Here is a 26,144-nt window from a genome sequence, read left to right as displayed (position 1 = left end):
GAGCGAGAAGATTAGAGAGCGAAAAGTATACCAAACTTCTATTTAAGGAATTATAGGTGAAGAAACAAAGAGGGATTGGAGAGAGTGTGCGGTATCAAGGAGAAGTCATCTAGGGGGGAAGAATAGAGTACAAAGACTCTGCTTTGATAGGTGACCACAGAGGTGATTGCATTGGCACAACAAGCATGAAGACTCAAAGAGACAAAGCTTGAAAGGAGGAAAAGTTGTCAGAGCTACAAAGACTAAAAGCCAGGAAAATTTGTGAATTGAAATTGAGATCTAAAATTTACAAGTTATGTTGTGAGTTATATTATATCAAAAGCACTTATTGTTACTATTATATCATTTAGAAAAAATCCTATCGACTTAGGTTGGTTTAACAACCATTTTGTAAATCCTTCAATAGGGTGACATTCCAAGTGAATGTTCTAAAGTCCTTTAGCCATGCCCACTTCTAATAGGGTGGTTGAAATCCTTTAACCAGGTCACATTTAATAGTGTGTTTTGTAGCCTTTAACAGGGCATCACTTCAGAAGAGTGAGAAAGGAGTAGCATGTTACTAGTGGTTTTTCCCAAATTAGGTTTCCAAGTAAATCACTATGTTATGTGTTGATCTTCATGTCTTATTCCTGCATGTTGATTTTTTAGTAACTTGCTAAGAATAAAGTTTAGCTTGGATGCATGGTTAGTTTAACAGACTCACTATACTTAGTGAAAAAGTTTTATTAGGAGATTTGGACCTTGAATAAGTGATTTTCCCCCCCTCCTCTCAGTTATTCTAAAATCATTTCTAACAGCCTCAAGGCCAACTCAATGAATTATTTGAGGATAAGGTATAAAGGATGGTTATGTTCCTTTTGTTGAAGTGTGGAAATTGTGAAGTGATATGCAAAGTATTTGGAAAATGTGAGTAAGAAATCTAAGGGATTATTGGATGAAAATTTGGTGAATTGGTATCAAGATCAAAAGAGGAGAAGTTTGGTCAAAGGATAGAAAAGGAGCTATACATTTCTATTATTATGTAAAAAATAATATAGAGACTAATTGGAAAGTGAGTTCGGTGGTCTTGCCCTTGAAGCTATTTGGACAATGGGTCCATCTGTTGGAAAAATGTTCAGCGCTCCCCTCAAGATTTGTGACAAGGGCTTAACTACCTCTTGTGTATTATAAGTTGAGTGGTTGTATTAGGAATTGATAGATCGGTCTTTGGTGCAACAACAACGCCACTCTAACAAGTGTATCAGAGCTTGGTCACAAGTTTGAATTCTTAGACCCTCAAGTAACACTAAGGGGGAGATTGTTGGAAAAATGTTCAACACTTCCCTTGAGATTTTTGATAAGGGCTTAACTACCTCCCATGTATGATGAGTTGAGTGGTTGTATTGGGCATTGATAGATTGGTCTTTTAGTGCAACGACAACCCCACTCTAACACCATCCGCCTTCTACAACTCCTAATAGGGTTAGAATCTCCTAATAGGGATTCAAAGTCTCCTAACAAGGATTGATATCTATTGAATGTATTTCATTGGCTCCTAACAGAGTCCACCCTCTAACAAGGAACTTTTACATTAATAAATCATTTTGTGGGTACCATCCCCACTAGGGTTTTCCCTTTGATCAAGGGTTTCCCCAGTTAACATATCTGGTGTTATTGTGTATGAGGTTATGGTTGCTAATTATATTGTTCACATGTTTAAAGATTAATAAGGTTCATAAATGTTTTAATAGTTGGATAGTTGATTCACCCCCCCTCCCCCCTCTTAGTTATCTTGGTGGACTTTACTTTCTAAGAACATCATCCCTCCACCACACTCCTTCTATGGTGTGCTTTGGGTAGTCTTTGGTAATGCACATGTTTTTTTTTTTTTTTTTTTTTTTTTTGAGTACTCTCATAGTACTCTAAACCAGAGGATGCAGTTTATTGAAAAATGTGATGGTTCTTTAAACATTTTTTATAGTGCCATATCCAATCATTTATTTGGAAAAATAAATCTACTTTTTGGGTAGTTGCTTCCTTAATTGGACCTAATTAGGCCTATTAGGCCTTTGAACACTTGACTTTACTTTTACACAGACATAATATGATCACATTATGTCTAGTATAGTTTTACTTAACATAACACAATCACATCATGTTTAGAATGACAATATACTCATACAAAGCATAATGCGATCATGTTTTGTTAATAAAAAGTGTAATCATGTTTAGGCTCGGTAATAGGCCTATTAAATGACCCAAAGGGTTGGGTTGATATTTTCTCTCCATTTTCATTGCTTTAGACATTTTTTCATCCTCTAAGATCAATTCTCATCTTTGAATTCATTAGTTTTGCAAATGGTCAAGTAGGTATCTCTAAAATTACCACCATAATCTCTCATATTTTCTTACATTTCTAACCATATAATTTTTAAAATTTTTGAACAAGATTTTCATTGTGAAGTTAATTTTTCTATATATCAATGTCTTGATAGTCCTCTTAGACACATGTCTACCATTTATCATAATACTTTTGATCTACTTAACCAAATGGAAAATAAATTACATATTATTGTTTTACGTATGATTCTATACACTTTTTTAAAAAAGTGTTGATTTTAGATTATTTCGATGCAAGTTATGCCTAGTGCACAAAGAGGTACCAAAATTTTAGGATGGGGTCACTTCAAAAAATCATAGAAAAAAAATGCTCATTAGAAAATTATGAAAAAATACAAAAATTTTAGATCTCACTCTTACCTATCATCTTACCAAAGGGTTTTGTAAAATACTAAGTATAACTATATGTTTTGTGGAGCACACATAAACAATTATGTTATGTTTTTCAAAAAAAAATAGGAACATTTTTTTGTGTGCATGGGGTTTGACCCTCTTAATCTTATCCATTTAAAAAAAACCTTAGTAGTTTAGAAACTCGATTCAGAATACTACAATTTTTGTGCTTTACACATTTTCATATTTTGAGTGCATGACCCTCAAATCGATCTTCCAAGATCAGGTTTACCTGATTTCAAAAAAAAGGCGTCTACATATAGCCCCCCTCTTTGCACACCATCTTGGTTCACTTACCCTAACATGAACATGCTTATAGGCCTAAAATAGACCTGATAGAATAAGGCCTCCAATCTTAGTTTTTGGTCAATAACTTCAATTTTGTCCAAAATACTATCTAGACTAATTTGATATATGGACAACCATTTGGAAGCTCTATGAGATTCCAAGGTTTTAAATTTCCAAGTTACTTCTAAGGTGCAAAGCCCCATATTGCACAATTAGTGAGGGTTTTAAGCCTATTCAACTAAGGCTTCCCCAATTTCAATGATTCAAAGGCTACTTGATTAAGTTAACATTGCCAACACTTGAAGAGAAATTTATACTTATTTCCTAACAACCTTCAGGGCCCCTCTACATTTTATTCAACCTACACTCTTATATGTTATTACACTTTCCTCGTTAGTCACATAAGTATGCCTAACCATAACATCATTGATTATTAAAAAGGTTTGATGAGTGACAAGTAAAATAGAAAGGAAATCCTATGATACACATGCCTACCCCTCTTTCTACACAAGATCTCAAATTTTCACTTGTGAGATTAAGAGGAATAGGCCATTTAAACAGAAACCCTAAGTGCAGGCTAGAACAAGGACTATGAACAAGAATAATTTATCTAAGCCCTCAAATCCAATTAAGTTAATCAATCAATGAAATTAAAGTGAAAGTAATAACAACTACCATGTCCTTAATGTTAAAGTTTGTAGTTGCAATAGAGATCTTTATCTGTTAAAAATCTGGATATTATTATTGTTATTGTCATCTTCAACTGAAAAATGACACTCAAGCTTAATTTGTAATATTAAATGTAATTGACATGTGTCACTAACATGTATTGAGGCATGAATATTCAAAGAGTTATAATTAATTATAGGAGTTATGGGAATATCAAGAGACCTTCGGTTATAGTGTGAAGAGTCTCTCCTATATATATATATATCACATTAAGTGAATGACATTGTACACTTGAACATTTCATTATCAATAAAGTTATATTTATGGGTTTTTCCCTTCATTCTCAAAGGGTTTTCCCAGGATAATTCAGGTGTTCTATGTTTCAGTTTTCCTCTCTTTCATATTGCTGGTTATCTTCATAAATTTTTGGACTCTAGTTTTAACATGGTATCAGAGCCAGGATGACAACAATAGTAAAGAAAGTTTTTTTTTACGTGCATATATTTCTCAGAAGTTTTGTTAAGTCCCTATATTTTGTTGGCATCATGATTTATCTATTGTGATCTTTCTCTTGGCTTTGATAATTTTATGGTTATTTTTAGTTTCAATCATATTTGATATGTTTTGTTTCTTTGTGTTAGATCGGTTTAAAATTATTTTCTCATGAGATGATTTATTTTTTGTATCAGGAGGGTTATTTTGCATAAGATAGTGTGTTGCGGTGCTAGAAATTAAATCAATAGTTACTCCTCCTTATGGTGGCCCAAGCATTTTCCATTTTTTGCTCAATATTCCACCTCCACATGAAATGCATTGGTGTCAGTGGTTATGGGTTCGGGACTTTATGTCAAACACTACTAAAAAGACTATATTTCACATCAACCTTCTATTTTTTTATGGATATGTGTTATAGTGCATGCATGTATTTTTTTTTCTTCCATCATTAGCTTGTTCTAGCTCTCTCATGCCATGAGCGCATGTTCTTCAACTTTGGTGATTTTTGTGCCTTTCTTGTTTTATGATTGCGCATATCATATCATGGGTCTATGTCTATAGTCAAGCTTGAATGATTCCTCGATTTCGATATAGATTATACTTGAACAATCAAATGAAGTTCATAGCAATATTCCTTTTGAAGGAGGCTTCAAAATATTTTTCTTCGATGCTTATTGATGTCTTTCTGATTATGATCCACCAAGTCTTACTGCTTTTCTTTTTTCCTGTATGACTATCATCTTAATGAATGCAGTCTCTAATTCCAAATGTAATCAATGACATTAGATCTATAAGAGAGAGCGGAATGAAGCAACATGCCATTTTCTATGTTGTTATGTGTATTGACATTTTATTACTTACACCATTGTTGTCATCTTTATTATTATCACTAGCATTTGGCATGGAGACTGTCGAGTGTCTTCATGGTTGACTCATCCAAGTTTGTACATGTTTCTACAGCTATCACTGCTCTTCTTTAGGTAATTGTTGTCAATTGAAAAGAAGGCATCTATCCATGTTCATGTTTGTTTTTGGCATTCTCTTCTTCATATTTGAGAATGTTGTGTGTGGCGTGTGTTCTGTATTGGGTATTAGTATATGTGGAGAGAAGTTATTGTAGAGGAGATTGTTCTAATTTTTTGTGGATTATTATTGTTCTCTTCTCTATTAACAAGCAACTATTATGATATTTTTCTCTGCTTAATTTTCTAAGCAACCTTTATGATCTATGCTAAGGTTCTTTTTGTACGCAATCGGTAAAATCATTATTCTGTGAGTTATCTTATTCTAATCATTTTGGTGTCTAATAGAATCTAGAATTTTGAGAGTGAATTTTTTTAATTTGTTTTGCGGTACTTAAATTTGATCTTTGTTAATCAAATTCCTATAGGCTTCATTCTTATTGGATGTGTTCATCTGATATGAATATGACTCATTGTTACATATTTTCTTGTCGAGTGATTACATGAATATGACTCATTATTACAGGTTTTCATGTTGGGTAACTCCATTAATTATGCTTTGAATTCGTATTATTAGAATTTATCATTGACATTTTTTATTGTAGCTTTATGTGACTATTCAGCTAAAGATTTCTCTCTTGCTAAGAGGAAGTGCTAAAGCTTGTAGCTATGATAGAGATCTTTATCTATCAAAATCTAGACGTTATTATTGTAATTGTCATCTTCAGCTGAAAAATGACACTTACGCTTAATTTGTAATATTAAATGTAATTGACATGTGTCATTCACATGCATTGAGGCATGAATATTCAAAGAGTTATAATTAATTATAGGAGTTATGGGAATCTCAAGAGGCCTTCGATTATAATGTGAAGAGTCTCTCCTATTTTTATATATATATTACATTAAGCGAATCACATTGTACACTTGAACATTTCATTATCAGTAGGATATATTTATGTTGTGTGGCTAGGTTTTTCCCTTCATTCTTGAAGGGTTTTCCTAGGATAATTCTAGTGTTATGTGTTTCAATTTTCCTCTCTTTCTTATTGTTGGTTATCTTCATAAATTTTTGGACTCTAGTTTTAACACTTAATACATTAACAAATATCAATGTGTCAAGAAATTGAAGGTTGCAAGTGAATTTGTGCTTACTAGTTACCATAGTCATGTAAATACTCACCATGAATATATGCCTTACTTCATTAACCTTTTCAATTGTCTTCTATCCAACTTAAAAAAATATGAGAGATGACTCTCTAACTCCCCAATTGCCTCCACATGACCAAAATTCACAATGACCTTTCAACTTCTCCAAAAGTTATATTTTTACATCTTCACAACTTTTTTTGCAATTTTGTAACTTTATTGACAACTTACATTCAAACTAACATACGATCCACATATCTAATTGGCCCCATATCATGCCAATATCAACTTTATTCACTCACAAACCTAGAATTCAACTTTGAGTACTTGCTGGCCAATGTTGACTCTAGTTGACCAATGAGAATATAATGCACAAATGATGCAAACACATACCAAAGTATTAAAAATTATCATGAATTGACACAAACATGCATACAATACCCAAACACAACCACCTAATAACCAAAATACCAAAATTGGAGGGAGGAATCAGGATCATACATGATGCACCTACATGAGGAAGTTGAGGCCAGTCTGAACAAGCTATAAACTGTAAAAGTTAACCTTCTCATGTACTTATATTAAATGAAGTTTGGCGAGTTGCATGTCATTCTACAATTTTGGAGATAAAAAAATGACAAATTTGGTTGGGATTATGGTCATGCTTTTTTTAATTTGAAGGTGAATTATAAAGTTGGTGTTATTATTCAATAGTCCCCACTAGGGAAAATTGAGGCAGACCTAAAGAACAAAATAAAAAATGTGTTTGGAAATGATTGATTTATTTACTAGAGATTTGACTAAAGCAAAAGGTGGGCAGCTAGTCACCTTATTTCATGGTATCTATGTAATTTCTAATAATATTTTTGGACACCACCAAGTATCTTCTATGAGTAGGTACAAATACATGTTAAGTCTTTGTTGAGCTACCAAAGATTTGAAGACCTAATGTACAAAATCATAAGTGACATTTAAAAATATAAAGATGAAATCAAATTCATAGATTTACATAAATAATTTTTAATTTATTTTTTATCGGCAAGAGACTGAAGCCAAGGTTAATTATTATTATTTGTTGTAATTATTATTATTAGTTAAGTTCAAGTAGATTCGAACCCAAGACCTTCTAGATAAAAGACTCATAATTTACTCTTGTGTTGTAAGCACTTGCCTTACATAGATCAAAACTATAAGTGCATGGTTTATGTAAATTTATGCAATTGTAGATTTCACCAAACAAAATTATCTCAAAATATTGTTATCTAATATCCAATTTCATAGTTTAAATATTGATATTCTATTCCAATATTTTCAAACATTTCAATATATTTGTTGAAGATCTATTGTAAAATTTTGATCATCTATCACAAATTTCTAAATGTCCTTTTTATTGTGAACTCAAGAAAACATTTCATTTCAATTATTATTTTATTTATATTTCAAATTTAATTAAATAGAAATTTCTAAACCTAGTTAAATACTCCATTCCTTATTATGGAAATTAATTACTTCTAAAATGATCTATCAATCTTTCATCTAATTCAATAGAAGATAGAAGTGGAGTTACTCCATTCCTTATTATGGAAATTCATTACTTCTAAATTGATCTATCAATCTTTCATCTAATCCAAATTCAATAGAAGATAGAAGTGGATTTTGTTTTGGATTAAATCTAAGCGGTTGTGGAAATTCATTATTAAATTACTAGAGGACCCAATCACTCCACCAAATATCTATTTTGTCTCTTCAAACTTATCTATTGGACTTGCAAACATTCTATCTCTTATTCCAAACATATTTAACATAGGTCCTCTCTTTATGCGCTGCACTATTATGCACTAGGATTTTGTTTCTCCAAGAGTTCCTCCTCATAGCGCCTTGTGTTTAACCACCGCATACATGTGAAGACTGTAAGGCTGTAAAACATGATCAGAATACGAACCGCAGATTGCACCCAAAAAACGGCAAATACATATTCTTCTCAGAATGAAAATACTGTTATAACCAGGCCTTCACATTCTCTCATTACATAAAACCGTTTCAACAACAGAAAACAACATGATTGTTGTATATTCAAAGTGTTTACAAGTCTCTAGAAGCCTTTTACAGAGACAATTCCCTGAAGCCTGCTGGAGAAGCGTATCAGCTTTTAAAAGGTCAAAGCTCATTATCTTCAAAAATATAAAATCTGACTTAACAAAGTATTGCCAATGCCAAAGCCAAACCCCAGTACCGTGAAGGCCGATTGAAAATCAAATCCTCAAACATCCTTTGAGATTGACGCTTCTCAAATAGCAATGGTTATTGAAACTCCGCCTTAAACCAGTTTCGTTTCGAAATGTTCATGGAAAGCATGGCAGCGAATTCGGGCTTGCATCTCCTCAAAAGCACAGCCGCCAGCAGAGATTACTTCTTCAAATCCGACATAACTTTTGTTTTTCCGTCCTCTGGTCTAGGGTATAGGGTTTGAGTTTTAGGTAAACCCTAAACCCTAAATCTCGTGTCCAGATAAGCTTTGGAACGGGCAGATCTGCATCACATCAAAGGCAAAGCGTTCGGCGGCCACTGGCAATTCCGGTCGTCGATGTCGAAAGCCCCTGCTTCTGCTTGTGGCTCTGCAGCTTCTCGATCTCCGCCGTTACTTTCTTGTGTATACTCTGGCACTGCAGTAGTAGATGATAGTTTCTTCATATGCCATCGTTACTGCTCTATAGGCGGCACCGTTTTCTCACGCGGTGTATATATTCAGGTACCAGGACAGCAAAATCCCTAGTAGCATTGTTGCTATTGCTCTTATTAGCCGATTCCTGTTACATTTAGGTTTACAAATGATTAACTTGTTCAAATTAAGTTATAATTAGAAAATTGGAAAGCACAAAGCACCATCAAATATTGCAGAAATGCAAAAACAAAGCATGCATAATGCAGTAGCAGTCACACATACATTGCCAATTATCGACCTAACATACCTCTAGTAAACAATTGAAAGCCTTTCATGAGGATTATCTAGAACATGCAATGCTTTGTCTTCATCAGAATGTTGGATAGCTACATTCCCAATTCCATACGCAAATTTGTTATTCCCTTCAAGCACTTGCTTAAATTCAGAAGCTTCTTGAGATTTTCCTTGCTTGAAGACATTATCCACTCAGATTTTCTAAAACCTTATGACCTTGTTCAAGTTTTAGCTCAGTCAAATTTCATGAAGAGAGAAGACTATTTCAACTTGATACAGGGGTCAAGTTTTCTGCCAGAAAATCAACAAATTTTTCTGAGATCTTTTGACCTAGCTCAAGATGTAGCCCAGTCAAATTTCTTGTGGTCTCCACTCATATTGAGCCGTGGAAATTGTTGTTGTGATAGAACATGGGGCCTGCCCTAAAAGGGATTGAGCATTGGTGGGCATAATTGTAATTCGTACTATATTTTCACCAGCATTAGTGACACCAGATGATGCTCCACCAGGTCCAAGGCGGATGTTGCAAGAACTGATGCCCGAGGCAGGTCTCGTAAGGTCTTCTCCCAAGCAAACAAGAAACAAAATTTATTGGAAAATAAATAAAGTATAATTTGTTCAAATGTGAAAAAACAAAACATAAAGTTCTTTCTTGTTAAGGGGGCTCCTTTTTAGCTGTATGCGCTTTAGAATTGTTTCTGATTTGCAATTAATAACTGGAACTGCACTAACCCGATGTTTGCACAGGGAGTAATGGCATTAGTTACGCGATAGTCTCCAGATAGGTGGACAATTTGTAGAGACGGTTGCTCTTTATGGAATCTGCTTGCTCAAACAAAAATATGTGATAACAGATTAATATGGCATATTGTATTCCTACAAAATTCTTAATGCACTTATGCAATCTGCCATTTAATGAATGTCTTAAGTGTTCTCTTTCCAAGGTGTGAGAGTAACATGAAGCAAATTAACCGTTTCATCTAATCCAACATCCACCCACTAGCCAAAAATAAAATACTTGCAAATAATTTCAGAGTATTAATTTTTGAGGTAGAGACAGGAAAAATGATCTACTCATCACATTTCTGCAAAATATAAAGACGAGCTCAATTGTAATGCTTAAAGTAACAGACCAAAAATTCAGATACATGTTAAATAGAATAAGAAAATTTCCAGGCTACTTCAATTCATTACTTCTGTTATTAAACAGAATGGGAGAAAAGGTTCTAGTTTTCTAAACAGAAAAACCTCATGGAATGTCAGTGGCATACTTGCAAATAGTGAATTTTGGAAGGCATGTGCCTCAAATAGGCCTTTATGCTTCTAGTCTCTAGAGTGTTAAAAGACCTTTGTGATTCTATCCTACCAGACGTGTCCAGCTCCTAGACAACTAAAGACAGATGGAACGAGCCAGAATCTCTATACAAGACTAAATCTTTGATAAACAAATGATTCCTCAAGAAAAAATTAAATCTTCTTAGGATGGCTGAAGAACATAACACCAACAAGGTAAGCTGACTGGCTGTAGTCAGAGTAAGTATCAGTAAATCACTTTTCACTGTAAAACAGGAACTTTGTAAAACGTGTCCAAAACACATACCATGTAGGTTTCTTTCAAAAGTTCTTCATTTACCACTGCCACATCTTACTGTCAGGAGGCCCTCTTAAACAGTAAACTACCATCGTAGTTTTTTCTGATATTTTGGACCAAATGGCAAATAACAATATCCTGATATGAAATGTGATATATAATCAATCATTAATTAAAATGAAATATACAAAAGATAAGAGAAAAGATAGCAGATAATGATTAACCTTCAGATGCACCTCCCCCACATTTGTACATTCCGGTATGGCAGCAGCAGATCATAGTTTCTGCCTTCTAAATAATTTTCCCACTGCTCTATAGGCGGCGCCGCTTTTGCCCATGATGTGGATATTCTGGTATTGGAGCAGAAGAATCTCTTTTAGCAGTGTTGCTTATTTGGCCCTCATCATCACGCTTCTGTTACATTTACGTCCACGAATGGTTAGCTTGTTTAAATCAAGTTAATACTTTAACAAATTTAAATTTATCTGGAAAACACAAAATGCAATCAAACTAAATGCAATCAAACTAAATGCAATCAAACTAGAAAATTAAAAAAAAGAAAGCATACATTATGCATTAGTTTTTAACAATAATATAGTCAATTATCAACTCAACGCACCTCTAAAAAACTAAATTGAAAGTCTTTCCTCTTTTCTGGAACCAGAGGACTATATGGAACCTGCAATGTTGTGTCTGCATCAGAATGCTGGATTGCTGCATCAGAATGTTGGATGGTTGCATCTTCAATTCTATAGGATGTACTTGCTTCTTGAGAATTTGTTGAGGGAAGTTTATCATTTGTTTGAAATGCTTGCTCAAATTCAGGGACTTCCTGCGATTTTTCTGTGAGAGAAGACACTATCCCATCGAAATTTTTTAAAATCTTATGACCCAGTTCAAGCTTTAGTCCAGTAAAATTTGATGTAGAGAGGAGGCTATTTGAACTTGACGTTTCTCCCAAACAATCAAGAAGCAATGTTTCTAAAACTTTTTGACCTAGCTCAAGCTGTAGTGCAGTCACTGTTCTTTCGGCCTCCAACTTGTCTTGAATTGCAGAAGTTGTAGTTCGAATAGAACATGGGGCATGTCCTAAAAGAGACTCAGTTTCAGGCCTAGTTGTAGTCACTACTATGCTTCCAGTAGTATTAGTGACATTAGATGATGCTCCACCAGGCCCAAGGAAGACGTTGCATGGGGCATGTCCTAAAAGAGACTTAGTATCAAGCCTAGTTGTAGCCACTGCTATGCTTTCAGTAGTATTAGTGACATTAGATGATGCTCCACAAAGCCCAAGGAACACGTTGCAAGAACTTATGCCTAATGCAGGTATTTTAACGTTTGATGTAGACAGGTCACCATTTGAACTTGATATAGGAATCAAGTTTTCTGCCAAACAAACAAGAAGAAATTCTTGGAAAAAAAGATATAATTATTCAAACGCAGAGGAAAAAAATAAAAACAAAACGTTTTTGCTTGTTAAGGAGGCTGCTTCAGCTAATGCATAATTTTTTTTGATAATTGTATACACAGGAAGCATCCCATAAAATTAGATATAGAATGAAATGAACATTAAAGTTGCATGCCCGAAAAATTACATTCAGAATGCCTAAAAATTCTACGGGAGATGCACCTTTAAATGTAGAGGCCAAAGGTTCTGAAGATCTTGATAGAACTTGAAGATCATCAGTCAAGTTTAATGTAGCTTCAGACTTTTGTTTAAGAAGTGACTGCTCTTGCTCCAAATGTTCTAAAATATTTTGAGACGTCTCTCTTGACTGTTGTTGCAATTGGAACTCAAACGCTGACAAATAATTCCGCTTCCTTGTTTCCGTTGCTTTCTTGTAAACTGCAATCAGTAAATTTCGTCCAGATTTAGATTTATTTGCATGTAATGACAAATAATTGATTTGATTAAATCAAGAAGGTTTAATTATTTAAGTCGTTGAATAAAATAGAATTACCCAATGAGATGTAAGGTGTGGTCCTTTGTCGGGTCCTCTTCCTTATGGGGTCTCCAAATACTAATCTTCTTCTCTGTTTTAAGATCACATCACTTTATTAAACAACTTATCTTCAACCATGAAAGCCCAAAACAAAGAAAATCATCAAAAAAATTGGAAAAAATGTTGTCAAACACGGATTCCTACCTCTCTTTCACTTATATTTCGAGACTGTGTTGGGTTCTTTTTAAAATGCTGACGAGATTCTGCACCCATGTAATCTTTAGCTATACTGATGGGAGTAGGGGTAGCTCTGCTTTCCTTTTCCCTCTGTTCTTTCTCTGAATTTTGCACATTCTTTGCTTGATCTATTTCCATGGAATTAGAGCCAGAATTAGAGCCAAAATCATAGTTTACTGTCCTTGCCTTTTTCCTCTGTTCTTGCTCTAGATTTTTCAGACTGTTTGTTTCCTCTTCAACTTGTTCAAATGTGCGCTTTCTCCGGATGTAGTTGAAGCACTTCACTGCACATTCTTTAATAAGATGGCTTGCTGGAGTCACAATTTTTCTCATTATCTCCTTAGCAAATGCCATTCTCCTGTTTGAAATTTGCAGAAAGTATTTCCTGATTTTTCCCTTTTGCGATGCGATGCCACAGTAAAAGATTTGCTCTCAATTTAAAATCTAAATTTCTGTCAATGATTGTTTCACAGCTATGGTAAATTTGCTCTCTTGTTCATGACAAGTCTCCTCTCTTATACTGCTGGCATAGACGGTATTCTTCATCCACGACTTGCTTTTCGCCGCGGTTTTATAGATATTGTACCACTCATAATAGCAGTAAATCAAGCTCGGGATTGAGTTTCTATCTTCCATAGATTTATGATTTATGATTTCTGTATTAAATCTTTTTAATAAATAGTAAAGCTTTTTTGGTGTAGTAAAAAGCCGTATATCTAGTATTCAACAAAGAACTTGTCGATTATTAATATTCAGAAAAACTAGGAGGATATTAGATGTTTTAATCCAATCTGTACAGTTATCTCCTTAGCAAATGTCTTTTAAGTCCTGGTCTTTTTCGTTTGCAACGCCATGCTAGAGGAAAGATTTGTTCTTCCATTGAGATCTAGTTTCTTTTTTTAATAATGATTTGTTTCATAATATTGGTAAGTTTCCTTTCCTATTTATTGTAATTTAACTTTTCTATTTTGTTATTTTATTTTTAAACTTTTTAAATATTTTTAAATATTTTTTTTAAAATTATAATTTTAAAAAATTAAAATTTCAGTAATTGTTTAACTTATATATAATAAACAATGTAAATATGTAGATTTTTTTTAAAAATAATATATATGAAATATTTAATAAAATATATTATAAATATTTGATATGTATTAATATTAGATATCAAAATAACTAGGTTGTGTTATAGTACAGTATAAACAATATACTTTTTTTGTTTGTTTTATTTTCAGTTATGTTTATAAAAATATGAAACTAGGGTTTGAGAGTAGATAAATAAAATAATTCTTATGTAATTTAAATGATAAAATAATATAAGTAATAAATTAATCATTCAAGTGAATAAATAATTATGATTTTAAAAAAAAAATTTCTACTAGTTTTTTAACCTATTATATAATAAGCAATTGTAAATATATAAACTTTTTATAAATAATATTTAATTAAATATATTATAGATTATTTAATAATATATATTAAAATAATTTTATTATGTTATAATATTGTATAAATAATATTAATTTTTTAAAAAAAAAATTCAATTATATTTTAACAAACTAGATTTTTTTGGTTTCCTTTTCACTTTATTCATTTTCTCATTTTTTTAATAAAGAAATTAGTATATAATTTCAAAATAGCAAATTAATGGGAGTTTTCTTTTTAAAATCTTAATTTGATTTTTTTTTAAAAATGAGTTTTTAGTTTTAGAATATTTTACTTTATTTTTTAAAGTAATTTAGTTTTTAACTTTTTAAATTAATTTTGTTTTTATATTAATTGAAGTTTTTATCTTTCTTTAAATTGATTTAGTTTTTAGTTTTTAAAAAATATTTTTGTTTTTTTTTCCATATTTTTTTCTTAATATTTTTTCATAATTGATTTTTTATGTAAATTTTTTTTGAGATGATCATTTTATTCATAAATAATAAATTAGAGAATGTGATTTGGGATTAAGTATATTTGATAATTCTTTATTTATAAAAAGATTTAATCTATTTGAAAATCTTTACATGAGTAAAATAAGTAACATCAATTTATTAATTAAGCCGATAGGCTTATATGTGGGAGCTTTGCTCCCGGTTTTTACAATTTTTCGCTGGAAAATTGTCAGCCTCACCGGAAAATGGGTTATTTGAGTTGCTCTCGGGTTATTTTAAAATTATTATAAATTATTTTTATTTTCTTTAATTTCTTTCTATTCTTATCTATTTGTTTCTCTAATTTTTCCCTCTTGTATTGATTGGTTGTATCAAAATATTTCCTTTGAACTTGTTTTTTTCCTTTCCCATGTACAATCATTTTAGGTTGCATGTCTTTAAATTGTCCTTCTACTCAATATAGGATTTATTAGACTTGTGTATTTTTTAAGATCTGTAGCTGTTTAGAGTACTTACATTTTGGATAAGTTGTTTTAGATCAATTTGTCTTGATAGTTTCTAATTTTTAGATAAATAGAAAGATTTTATGTCTACATATTTTTAGAAAGATTCTCCATATATCTAGATTTTAGTTTTAGATTTATAGACTGATTGAGATTTTAAGAAAAGAATTTATTTTCAAAATATTTTTAGAAAGATTCTGATCAATTTGTCTTGATAGTTTCTAATTTTTAGATAAATAGAAAGATTTTATGTCGACATATTTTTAGAAAGATTCTCCATATATCTAGATTTTAGTTTTAGATTTATAGACCGATTGAGATTTTAAGAAAAGAATTTATTTTCAAAATATTTTTAGAAAGATTCTTCATATATCTAGATTTTAGTTTTAGATTTATAGACCGATTCAGATTTTAAGAAAGGAATTTATTTTAATTTTGAAAGTTGAATTGATTTACATACAAAAAGGAAAATAGAATAAAAAGAGTATTTATACATGTAGATTAATTTCTATATTTTAAATTTCACAACTAAAAAGATATTGTACCTATTTAAAGTCACTAAAATTCTACCATTGTATAGTATAAGTTTTATTTTATTAATAAAAATACAAAATATATTTAACATAAATGTATTAGTATAAATAAATATAATAAAAAATATTAAATTGCTATTTGATAATTTTTATTTGTAATGGTATTTATCCAATATTTCTACTATCAAATATAATAGATATTAAAAATTTATGTTTGAAAAATCTTGATTCTTGACTAAATGAATTACAAGAAAAAAAAAAAATAGTGAATCTACCTTACAATTTGAAATAAAGTAGTGTTATATATCAATTGGAAAATTTATATATTAAATATCAAACTTAGATATGGTTACAGTGTTAATTTGGTTTATGGTTTTAGAGAGAGAATTACAGATAGGGTCAAGGTTTAGAGTTATGGTTATGATTAGAGTTATGGCTAGGGTTGGGGTTTACATCAAGGTTAGGGTTAGTATTAGGTTTATGGTTAAGGTCAAGCTAGAGTTGTGCTTAGGATCAAGGGTTAAGATTATGATTAGCATTTACATCATGCTTAGGACTAAAACTAGGGTAAATGTTAACATTAGGTTTATTGTTACTCTTAGGATTAGGAGCATCTTTATGTTTATTTCTAGGTAAAGCTTCGAATAAGGGTTAATATTATAGTTAGAAATAGTATTAGAGGGATACAATAAAATTATCATAGCTTTTTTCTCAAGATAGTAGTTAGTGTTTTTATGTTAGAATGATAATTACACTTAAGTTAAGATTCAACTTGTGCTTAGGATCAAGGGTAGGGATTATGATTAGCAAATTTGCATCATGCTTACCACTAGAGATAGGGTCAAGGTTAACCTTAGGGTTATTGTTGCTCTTAGGATTAGGACTGGATTTTTTTATTATAGATGTGGGTATCTTTATGTTTATTATTAGGTAAAGCTTAGGATAAGGGTTAATATTATAGTTAAAAATAACATTAGAGGCATAAATTTAAAATGATCATATGTTTTTGCTCAAGATCGTAGTTATGTTTTTAGTGTCAAATGATAATTGCATTTTAGTTATGAGTTTGATTAGACTAATTACAGGTTATGGTTAGAGGTTGAGATATGAATAATCTTATGGTAAGTGTTAGATTTTGGACTATAATTATAATTATAATCGAGTACTTGGTTTAAGGTTAGGATTAGTAGTATTATTAAGATTAGGTAAATGATTATAAATATATTTAAACCTATAACCTAATCATAATACTAGCCCTTAGCCTAAACTAATGAAATCTTAAAACCTTAAACCTAGTTATAGTGCTAATAATAGTCTAATAATAATTGTATCCCTAACTCGTACACACAACCTAATCCAAACCTTAAAAACTTAACACTAAATTTTATGTATGTCCTAAAGTTGACCATTATTTAACTATAACTTAACCCTTACCATTATCCTAATCAATAGGTTTAGTGTAAAGATTCAAGTAAGGTTAGGATTAGGGTTCAATTAGGATTGGGTTTCTATCATAGTTACAAGAGAAATATTGTATTCATGGCTACAATTAAAATAGAATTAAGTTTTAAATAATGTGTAATTTGATATAATTAGTTTAGGTTTTAGTTAAGGTTAATATTTAATTAAGATTAGGATATAATTAAGGTTACATTTCAATTAAGGCTAACATTTTTTACTAATTTTGTCATTAATACACACTTATGCTCATTATTTTGCCCCCCCATCTCTCTCTCTCTCTCTCTCTCTCTCTCTCTCTCTCTCTCTCTCTCTCTCAAACATTGTCATTATACCATTTCCCTATTTTTCTGTATTCATAATTTTTTATTAAATGGTAATACTCATAAGGTCATTGTGTATACCATTCATGTACTTAGTACAATCATACTAACCTTGTATATGTGGTGTTGTTGCATTCAATACTTCTCAAGAAGCTCTTTATCAATATGCTATCAACTTATTAAAGCTTTGGAAAGTCATTTAATTATGTTCTAATTACTATTTATGATCAATTTTTCTCATTCAATTCAACAAAACAAATCAATCCTATCGGCTCATTGTTGCACGTACAAAAACGTGCAACTGCTAGTATAAAATATTCAACAAATGCGATCCAAATGTAAGCATTGTTTTAGTCAGTAAAATTGATTCATTGCTCAAAGTCTGTGTTGGGGTATTTTAATATTACATTCTACACAATAAGAATACGATTTATTTTGCAAAGAATTGTTTAGCGAAATTTGAAAAGTAAGTATGATTTGTGAATATGATATTTGTTTTGTATACATGTCAAATTAGTAAACATTAACTTAATGCCTTTGATTGTCATTTTTTATGATGGTTTGGTCATGTTAATGCCTTCTATTGTCATATATGTGTGTGTGTGTGTGTGTGTGTGTGTGTGTGTGTGTGTATACGTGTACATGTACATGTATATGTATACATATATATATGCATATACATATACATATATATACATACATACATATATATGTACATATGTACATATATATGTACATATGTGTATATATATATATATGTCGAGAGTAATCCTTTTCGAGGTGCCTATTTTTCATCAAATCCTAACCCACACAAAAAAACTTATGATTTGATGAAAAATAGGTGCCTCGAGAAGGATTACTCTTAGAATATTATATATATATAAGTATATATAAGTTAGTAGTAGTCGTCGTGCACCCTGGAAGATATTTTTGAAGATTTTGGATGATAATAATAATTTTTTTCTATTTTTATTTTTTTGAAATTTTTTATAATATATATATTTTAAATAGATCATTTTTAAAACTCTATTATGGATATGGTTGCAGTTAGGCTTAGGGTTCAGAGTGCAATTATTAGTTCTATTTTCGTAAGGTTAGTATCAAAGTATTCTTTTAGATATTTTAAACATATTGTATATATAGTACTTTAGTTGCATAATTAGAAGACATGACTATTTTTCTTCAATTTAGTATAATGTTATTAATTTATTCAACTTTGAATTATGTAGACCTTTAATTTATATGTTGTATGCTTAGAGTTAGGGACATGGTTATGGATAGGGACACAAATAGACTTAGTGAAATGATTCCTCATTAGAAGTAGGGTTATAGGTAGATTTAGCATTAGGAATATGGCTAGGGGAACAACTAGACTTTGAGGTTTAGGGTTAGGAGTCATGTGAGATTAATATTAAAGTGGTAAATAGTATTATTATGTTTAACAACTATAATTAAATTTTATAATGGTTAGGGTTATAATTATGATTTTGTGTTCGGATTAGGGTTAGTATTAGATTATAGTTAATTTGAGTTCATATTACGGTATACATGCATATGGTTAAGGTAATAGAGGTTAGGATAAAGTTTACAATTGGAGTTCAAGGTTGAGTTTATGTGTAGAGTTAGAGTTAGAGTTAAGATGTTAGTTATGGTTAGAACTCTCTCTCTCTCTCTCTCTCACACACACACACACACACACATCAATTCATAATCCATCTAAATATACCTTCTCTTAATCCATATAAATATACCTACTCTCACTCTCTAGTTATCTGGACCCTACCACTAGTTCACTCTTTATTAAAAACAAAATATAAACCATTCTCTCTCTCTCTCTCTCTCTCTCTCTCTCTCTCTCTCTCACACACACACACACACACACACACACACACACACACACACACACACACACACACACACATCCCTTTCTACTTTGTCTAGATATTCCCCCTAATAACCATCTCTTTCTTTCCACCCTCCCTATCTTACCATCATTTTACTCTCTACCCCACCTTCTCTCTTAAAAATAGATTACGAGAGGATCTCTCTCTCTCTCTCTCTCTCTCTCTCTCTCTCTCTCTCTCTGTGTGTGTGTGTATATATTCCCCTTAACCTCTTTCCCTCTGGGTAAGTGCACCAAGTTGTGGTGCCAAAAGAGGGGTATAAGTGGACACCTTTTTCTTGAAATCAACAAATTCTGGACTTCAACAAGAATTTGAAGATAGTTACGCTCAAAATTTTAAGATATGACAAAAACAAAAGTCATAGTCCTTTGAATCTAATTTCTAAACTACTAATTTTTTTTCAAAATGGTTTAGTTTTAGGTCCTCAAAAAAGGGGGCCACAGAAAGTGGTACTGTTTATTCCAAGAAAACATAACATAGTACAAAGTGTGGCCCCCCTAAAATTTTAACTTTTTTTTTGAAATTCTTTAATCACTCCGGTCAAAAGTTACCTAACACTATGTAGTTTATCCCAAATTTTTCGGGTAATTTTATAATGTGTATTTTTTTTAATGAATTTTTAAATTAGACCCATCCCAAAAACGTGAAATATTTGTGTGCTCCCCCTAGAAATGATTGAAAACTAATCTAAAATCAAAACTTCTTTTTTTCAAAGTGTGTAGAATGGAGTCTAGTTTCTAAAAAACTAAGTTGTTACAAAATTCGATGAATGAGCTAAAATCTATAGCCCAATTAGTACACGGTGGTTTTTGACAAAAAATGAACATACATTTAAAAGAAATTATAGATGAAAGACTTAAAATAGTTCAAATTAAAAATAAATTATATGGTTAGATAGCTAACACAGAGACCTATAATGTTATGTAACCTGATCTTATCGATACCCAACCACGAGGAATCTTGAAGGGGAGCACACAAGAAAAATCAATCATTTTTTGTATGTTTGCTAGAAAACACGTCTTAGACCTATTTATAAACTCCAAACCTTTGGGTTGGATCTCCAAGGCAAAACCAAGCCTTAGGCTTGGTTTTAATGCAAAGCTTTGAATAGCACGTGTGCCCTATAGCGCGCACACGCTATTAAAATGCTATTGAATTCGAGGTAGTGCGCACGCACTATTGAGACCTAAATTGCAAACCAAAACCAAGAGAGAGTTGGGGGGGTGGGGCGAGGGAATGGCTATTTGTGTGTGTGAGAGAGATAGAGAGAAAGTAGGGGATGGGAGAGGGGAGAGAGGAAGTGAGAAAGAGTAGGGGTGGCAGAGAGAGTATAGGATGGGAGATAGAGGAAATGTGAGAGAGTAGGGGTGGCAAAGAGAGTACAAGATGCAAGAGAGAGGAAGTGTGAGAGAGAGAGAGAGTAGAGGTGGCAAAGAGAGAGTACGGGATGGGGGAGAGAGATTGAAAGTAGGGGATGGGAGAGAGAGGAAGTGTGAGAGAGAGTACAAGTTGGGAGAGAGAGATTGAGAGTAGGGGATGGGGGAGAGAGAGAGAGTAGGTGGTGGGAGACAGAGTGGGAGAGGAAGAGCGAGAGAGAGGAGGATGGGAGTGCATGTGTGTGAAAGAGAGAGAGAGTAGGGAATGGGAGAGGGGGAAGATAGAGTAGCTTGAGAGAGAGTAGGGGATGGAAGAGAGAGTAGACAATGGGAGAGGGAGTGGGAGAGGGAGAGAGAGAGGGGGGATGGAAATGTGTGTAAGAGAGAAAGAGAGAGAGTGTAAAAATGTGAGAGAGGGTAGGGGGTAGCAGAGAGAGAGTAGAGAGGGAGAGAGAGAGAGAGAGAGAGAGAGAGAGAGAGAGAGAGAGAGAGAGAGAGAGAGAGTGAGAGTAGGCAGTGGGAGAGGGAGAGCGAGTGAGAGAAAAAGTAGAGGATGGGAGAGGAGAGAGGGGGGATGGGTGTGTGTGAAAGAGAGAGTAGGGAATGAGAGAGGGGAGAGAGAGATAGAGAGAGTAGGGGATGGGATAGAAAGAGAGTAGGCAATGGTAGAGGGAGTGGGAGAGGGAGAGAGAGAGGGTGGATGGAAGAGAAAGAGATTAGGCAATGGCAGAGGGAGTGAGAGAGGGAGAGAGAGGGGGGATGGAAGTGTGTGTAAGAGAGGAAGTAGGGGATGGGAGAGAGTGTGAGAGTGTGAGAGAGAGTAGGGTGGCAAAGAGAGAGAGTGAGAGTAGGGGATGGGAGAGAGAGGGGGAATGGGAATGTGTATAAGAGAGATAGAGTAGGGGATGGGAGAGAGTGTGAGAGTTTGAGAGAGAGTAGGGGGTGGTAGAGAGAGCTTGTTCAAGATGGGGGTGAGAGAGAGAGAGAGAGGGAGAGAGAGAGAGAGAGAGTAGGAGATGGGAGAGAGTGTGAGAGAGAGTAGGGGATGGAAGAGAGAGAGTGAGAGTAGGGGATGGGAGAGAGAAAGTAAAGAGGGAAAGAGAGTACTTGAGAGAGAGAGATAGTAGGTGGTGCAAGAGGGAGTGGGAGAGGGAGAGAGAGGGGGGATGGGAGTGTGTGTGACAAATCTAGAGAGTAGGGGATGGGAGAGGAGAGAGAGAGGGGGGGATGGGAGTGTGTGTCTATGAAAGAGAGAGAGTAGGGGATGGGAGAGGGGAGAGAGAGAGTAGGGGATGGGGGAGAGAAAGTAGGCAGTGGGAGAGGGAGTGGGAGAGGGAGAGAGAGAGGGGGGGAATGGGAATGTGTGTAAGAGAGACAGAGTAGGGGATGGGAGAGAGTGTGAGAGTGTGAGAGAGAGTAGGTGGTGGCGAAGAGAGCTCATACGGGATGGGAGAGAGTGAGTGAGATTAGGGGATGGGAGTGTGAGAGAGAGTAGGGGATGGGAGAGAGAGAGAGTGAGAGTAAGGGATGGGATGGGAGAGAGAGAGAGAGAGAGAAGAGAGGGAGAGAGAGAACTTGAGAGATAGAGATCTAGTAGGCGATAGGAGAGGGAGAGGGAGAGAGATAGGGGGGATGGGAGAGAAGAGAGTGGGGGGATAAGAGTGTGTGTGTCTGTGAAAGAGAGAGAGTAGGGGATGGGAGAGAGTGTGAGAGAGTAGGGGGTGGCAGAGAGAGAGCACGGGATGGGAGAGACAGAGTGAAAGGATGGGAGAGATAGAGTGAAAGGATGGGAGAGAGTGAGAGAGAGAGTAGGGGGCGGAAGAGAGAGAGAGAGAGTACGGGATGGGAGAGACAGAGTGAAAGGATGGGAGAGAGTGTGAGAGAGAGTAGGGGATGGGAGAGAGTGTGAGAGAGAGTTGGGAATGGGAGAGAGAGAGAGAGAGAGAGAGAGAGAGAGAGAGAGAGAGAGAGTAGGGGATGGGAGAGAGAGAGTAGAGAGGGAGAGAGAGAACTTGAGAGAGAAATAGTAGGTGACCTGGGAGAGGGAGTGGGAGAGGAGGAGAGAGAGGGATGGGAGTGCGTGTGACAAATCTAGAGAGTAGGGGATGGGAGAGAAGAGAGAGGGGGGATGGGAGTGTGAGTGTGTGTGTGTGTGTGTGTGTGTTTATGAAAGAGAGAGAGTAGGGGATAGGAGAGAGTGTGAGTGTGAGAGAGAGTAGGGGGTGGCAAAGAGAGAGTACGAGATGGGAGAGACAGAGTGAAAGGATGGGAAAGAGTGTGAGAGAGAGTAGGAGGTGGCAGAGAGAGAGAGAGTATGAGATGAGAGAGACAGAGTGAAAGGATGAGAGAGAGTGTCAGAGAGAGTAGAGGATGGGAGAGAGTGTGACAGAGAGTTGGGGATTGAAGAGAGAGAGAGTAAGAGTAGGGGATGGGAGAGAGAGAGAGAGAGAGATAGTAGGTGGTGGGAGAGAGAGTGGGAGAGGAGGAGAGAGAGGGATGGGAGTGCGTGTGAGCAATCTAGAGAGTAAGGGATGGGAGAGGGGAGAGAGAGGGGGATGGGAGTGTGTATTTGCAAAAGAGAGAGTTTAGGGGATGGGAGAGGGGAGAGAGAGAGTAGCCCAAGAGAGAGAGAGAGAGAGTAGCGGATGGGAGAAAGGGGCAGATGGGAGTGTGTGTAAGAGAGAGTAGGGGATGGGAGAGAGTGTGAGAGAGAGTAGGAGGTGGCAGAGAGAGAGAGAGTAAGAAGTGGGAGAGGGAGGATGGGAGTGTGTGTGAGAGATCTAAAGAGTAGGGGATGGGAGAGGAGAGAGGGTGAGAGAGATAGAGAGAGTAGGCGGTGGGAGAGGGAGAGCGAGAGAGAGTAAAGGATGGGAGAGGGGAGAGAGAGAGAGTGTAGGGGATGGGAGAGGGGAGAGAGAGTAGGGAGAGAGAGAGAGAGAGAGTAGGGAGGGTGGAGAGTGATGTGTTCTCATAAAGTGCGTACACGCTATAGTACGTACACACTATGTGAAATCACCTAAAAATGGTCAAAAAGCAACTTTGGGGCCCGTTTCATTCATTCTCTGCTTTTGTTCTGTTCTGCACTCTGTTATCCTGACAAAAATTGTGGGTTTCAACATAGCAAACACTCTTTCAAGGTGGCAAACACTATTTCAAGCTAACAAACACTATTTCAAGGTGGCAAACACTTTTGGAAGCTAGCAAACACCAAATTCAATCATTGGATACACGATTTGAAGACTTTTTGAATATTCCTTGTATAGAAAAGGTTAGTGCAATCTATTTTAAATATTGTTTGTTGATATATAGATACAAATTTGATTATAATTTGACATTTTGTTTAATATATAGTGAATTCATTGAAATTTGTATGTTTCAATGAAATGTTATTTCGAAATAGTTAGAAATTTGATAAGTCATTTTATATATATATATTGTGTATTCATTCAAATAATTATAATTTTTATATGTATTTGAATAATTTGTAATTTACACATTTTAAGTAATTCAAATGTTTGAATAATTTGACATGTAGAAATCATCATCATGCCAAGAAAGAAACCAAAAAATCAAACAAATGAAGATAGGGAGAGAGATTTGGCAATTAAAAGAGATAAAATGAAATTACTACATGAGCAAAGAAAATCGCAAAGCAATAATGAAGAATTGACTTTCGAAGAGGATCAAGAACCACTGGTACCAAGAAACAAAGAGGAAGAATTGGAAAGACAAAGAGAACGAATGAGACTGTTACGCTCAAGAAGACAATTGAATTGTGAAGCTACACCATCTTCTAATGTTGGAGTCATATCGTCTGCTACACCATCTTCCAATGTTGAAGTCATATCGTCCTCTCATGTTGAAGAGACACCGATTTGTAGATCCGACGATATACACACTCCATCATGTCATGTTGAAGGCACAACATCAACACATCAAGTAGGTGATATTCCATCTTTTGCATCTTATTTCCAAGGCACATCATCTTCGGTTCAAGGTACGCAATACACTCAACCTTATGTTGATGTTCAAAATGTTAAGAGAATTGAAGAGATTATAACACCTTCTAGAATTTGTTTTAGAAGACCAAAATATTTAATTGATATTGATAGTAACATTTTGAAATCAATGCCTGACAAGATTAGCAAGCGTACTTGTCAAAGAAAAGTTAATCGTATGTGGAGATTATTTTTTGATGAATTAAATATTACAGGTCAATGCCAATTATTTGTTGAAATGATGAGGAATTTAAAATTTAGGCCTATCATGAAGATTCTTGGGCTAAGAACGATGGATGATTCAAATGAAAAAAACATTGTAAAGAATCTAATGAATGCTTATGACAAAGTGGGTTCTAAATCACGCACCAAAGATAGTAATATCACAAGACGAGTACTTACATTGACAATAGTAAGTAGCCAAATGAAGAAAGCTCGACTCATGAGAAAGACAAGAAAAATATTAAAAATTGGTAGAGGTACTCTAAGGAGAGCCATGCTAAGGTGTGAGAGATTGGAAGATCCAACAAAAAATGAGTTATGAAAATTTAGCGGTAGACTACCGCGAAAGGATAAAGAAATTAGTGAAGCTTTGAAATCATTGATCAAAGATTTTTGAAAAAATAACACAAGTGTTTCCCCTAATCAAAGAGATGTTGTAAGAAGGAGGATTGGTAGCCAAAATCGCGAGCCACATGCGAAACATTTTTTGGACACAACTCAGACACAATTTTTTGCAAAATTTATTGGTATGTATCCTCAAATTCGAATAAGTCAAAGATTTTTTGAGATGGGTAAACCTTTTTATGTGAAGATAAATCACACATGCACAACTTATTGTTGTAGGATACATATTGAATTTTCTAACCATTTTGATGTTTTTAGGCATATATGCGTAATTTTGCATTCTTAATTTATTTTGTAGGATTGTGACATAAATGAGCCACCAAGATCTTCAAGGGAATTCATATCCAACATTTTATGTGAAATAAGGGACGACCAACAATTTTACAAGACATCATGCTTGGATGGTACGTGCTTATTTTGTGGTTCTTTGCAACTTTTATCAACTTGTCAACATATGGATAGTACACATGCAATTGGAAA

At 34.1% G+C, this 26,144-nt stretch overlaps 1 protein-coding gene and 1 long non-coding RNA gene across 3 annotated transcripts; both read right to left on the bottom strand.

Moving 5' to 3' along the window:
- Window positions 1-9,642: 9,642 nt before the first annotated feature.
- On the bottom strand, window positions 9,643-11,156 carry LOC149559890 (uncharacterized). 2 transcript variants are annotated; one of them, XR_016363630.1, is made up of 3 exons: window positions 11,107-11,156; window positions 10,024-10,113; window positions 9,643-9,851 (listed from the first exon to the last, which is right to left on the bottom strand). It is a non-coding gene; the product is annotated as an uncharacterized LOC149559890 (long non-coding RNA). The 2 variants fall into 2 exon arrangements; XR_016363629.1 differs by lacking the exon at window positions 11,107-11,156 and having other exon boundaries at window positions 9,643-9,854; window positions 10,024-10,109.
- A 10-nt stretch (window positions 11,157-11,166) lies between these two features.
- On the bottom strand, window positions 11,167-13,453 carry LOC149559889 (uncharacterized). Its single transcript, XM_089827506.1, has 5 exons — window positions 13,030-13,453; window positions 12,844-12,916; window positions 12,513-12,728; window positions 11,502-12,268; window positions 11,167-11,296 (listed from the first exon to the last, which is right to left on the bottom strand). The coding sequence occupies exons 1-5, from the start codon at window positions 13,414-13,416 to the stop codon at window positions 11,195-11,197; spliced, it is 1,545 nt and encodes a 514-aa protein (XP_089683632.1). The 5' UTR covers window positions 13,417-13,453; the 3' UTR covers window positions 11,167-11,194.
- Window positions 13,454-26,144: the final 12,691 nt, after the last annotated feature.

Source organism: Cupressus sempervirens, chromosome 4 (genome assembly GCF_028749045.1).
Source record: "Cupressus sempervirens isolate cs-2001-9-10 chromosome 4, ASM2874904v1, whole genome shotgun sequence".
In the NCBI taxonomy this organism is placed as follows: Eukaryota; Viridiplantae; Streptophyta; class Pinopsida; order Cupressales; family Cupressaceae; genus Cupressus; species Cupressus sempervirens.
This window is presented reverse-complemented; position numbering and strand designations above follow the sequence as displayed.

Excerpts from the sequence above, each read along its gene's own strand:
- LOC149559889 (XM_089827506.1), bottom strand. The coding sequence starts at position 13,416 with ATGGCATTTGCTAAGGAGATAATGAGAAAAATTGTGACTCCAGCAAGC. Across the intron at positions 12,729-12,843 it reads CACACCTTACATCTCATTGG|TTTACAAGAAAGCAACGGAA; the intron begins GTAATTCTATTT and ends TACTGATTGCAG. Across the intron at positions 12,269-12,512 it reads TTTGGCCTCTACATTTAAAG|AAAACTTGATTCCTATATCA; the intron begins GTGCATCTCCCG and ends TTTGTTTGGCAG.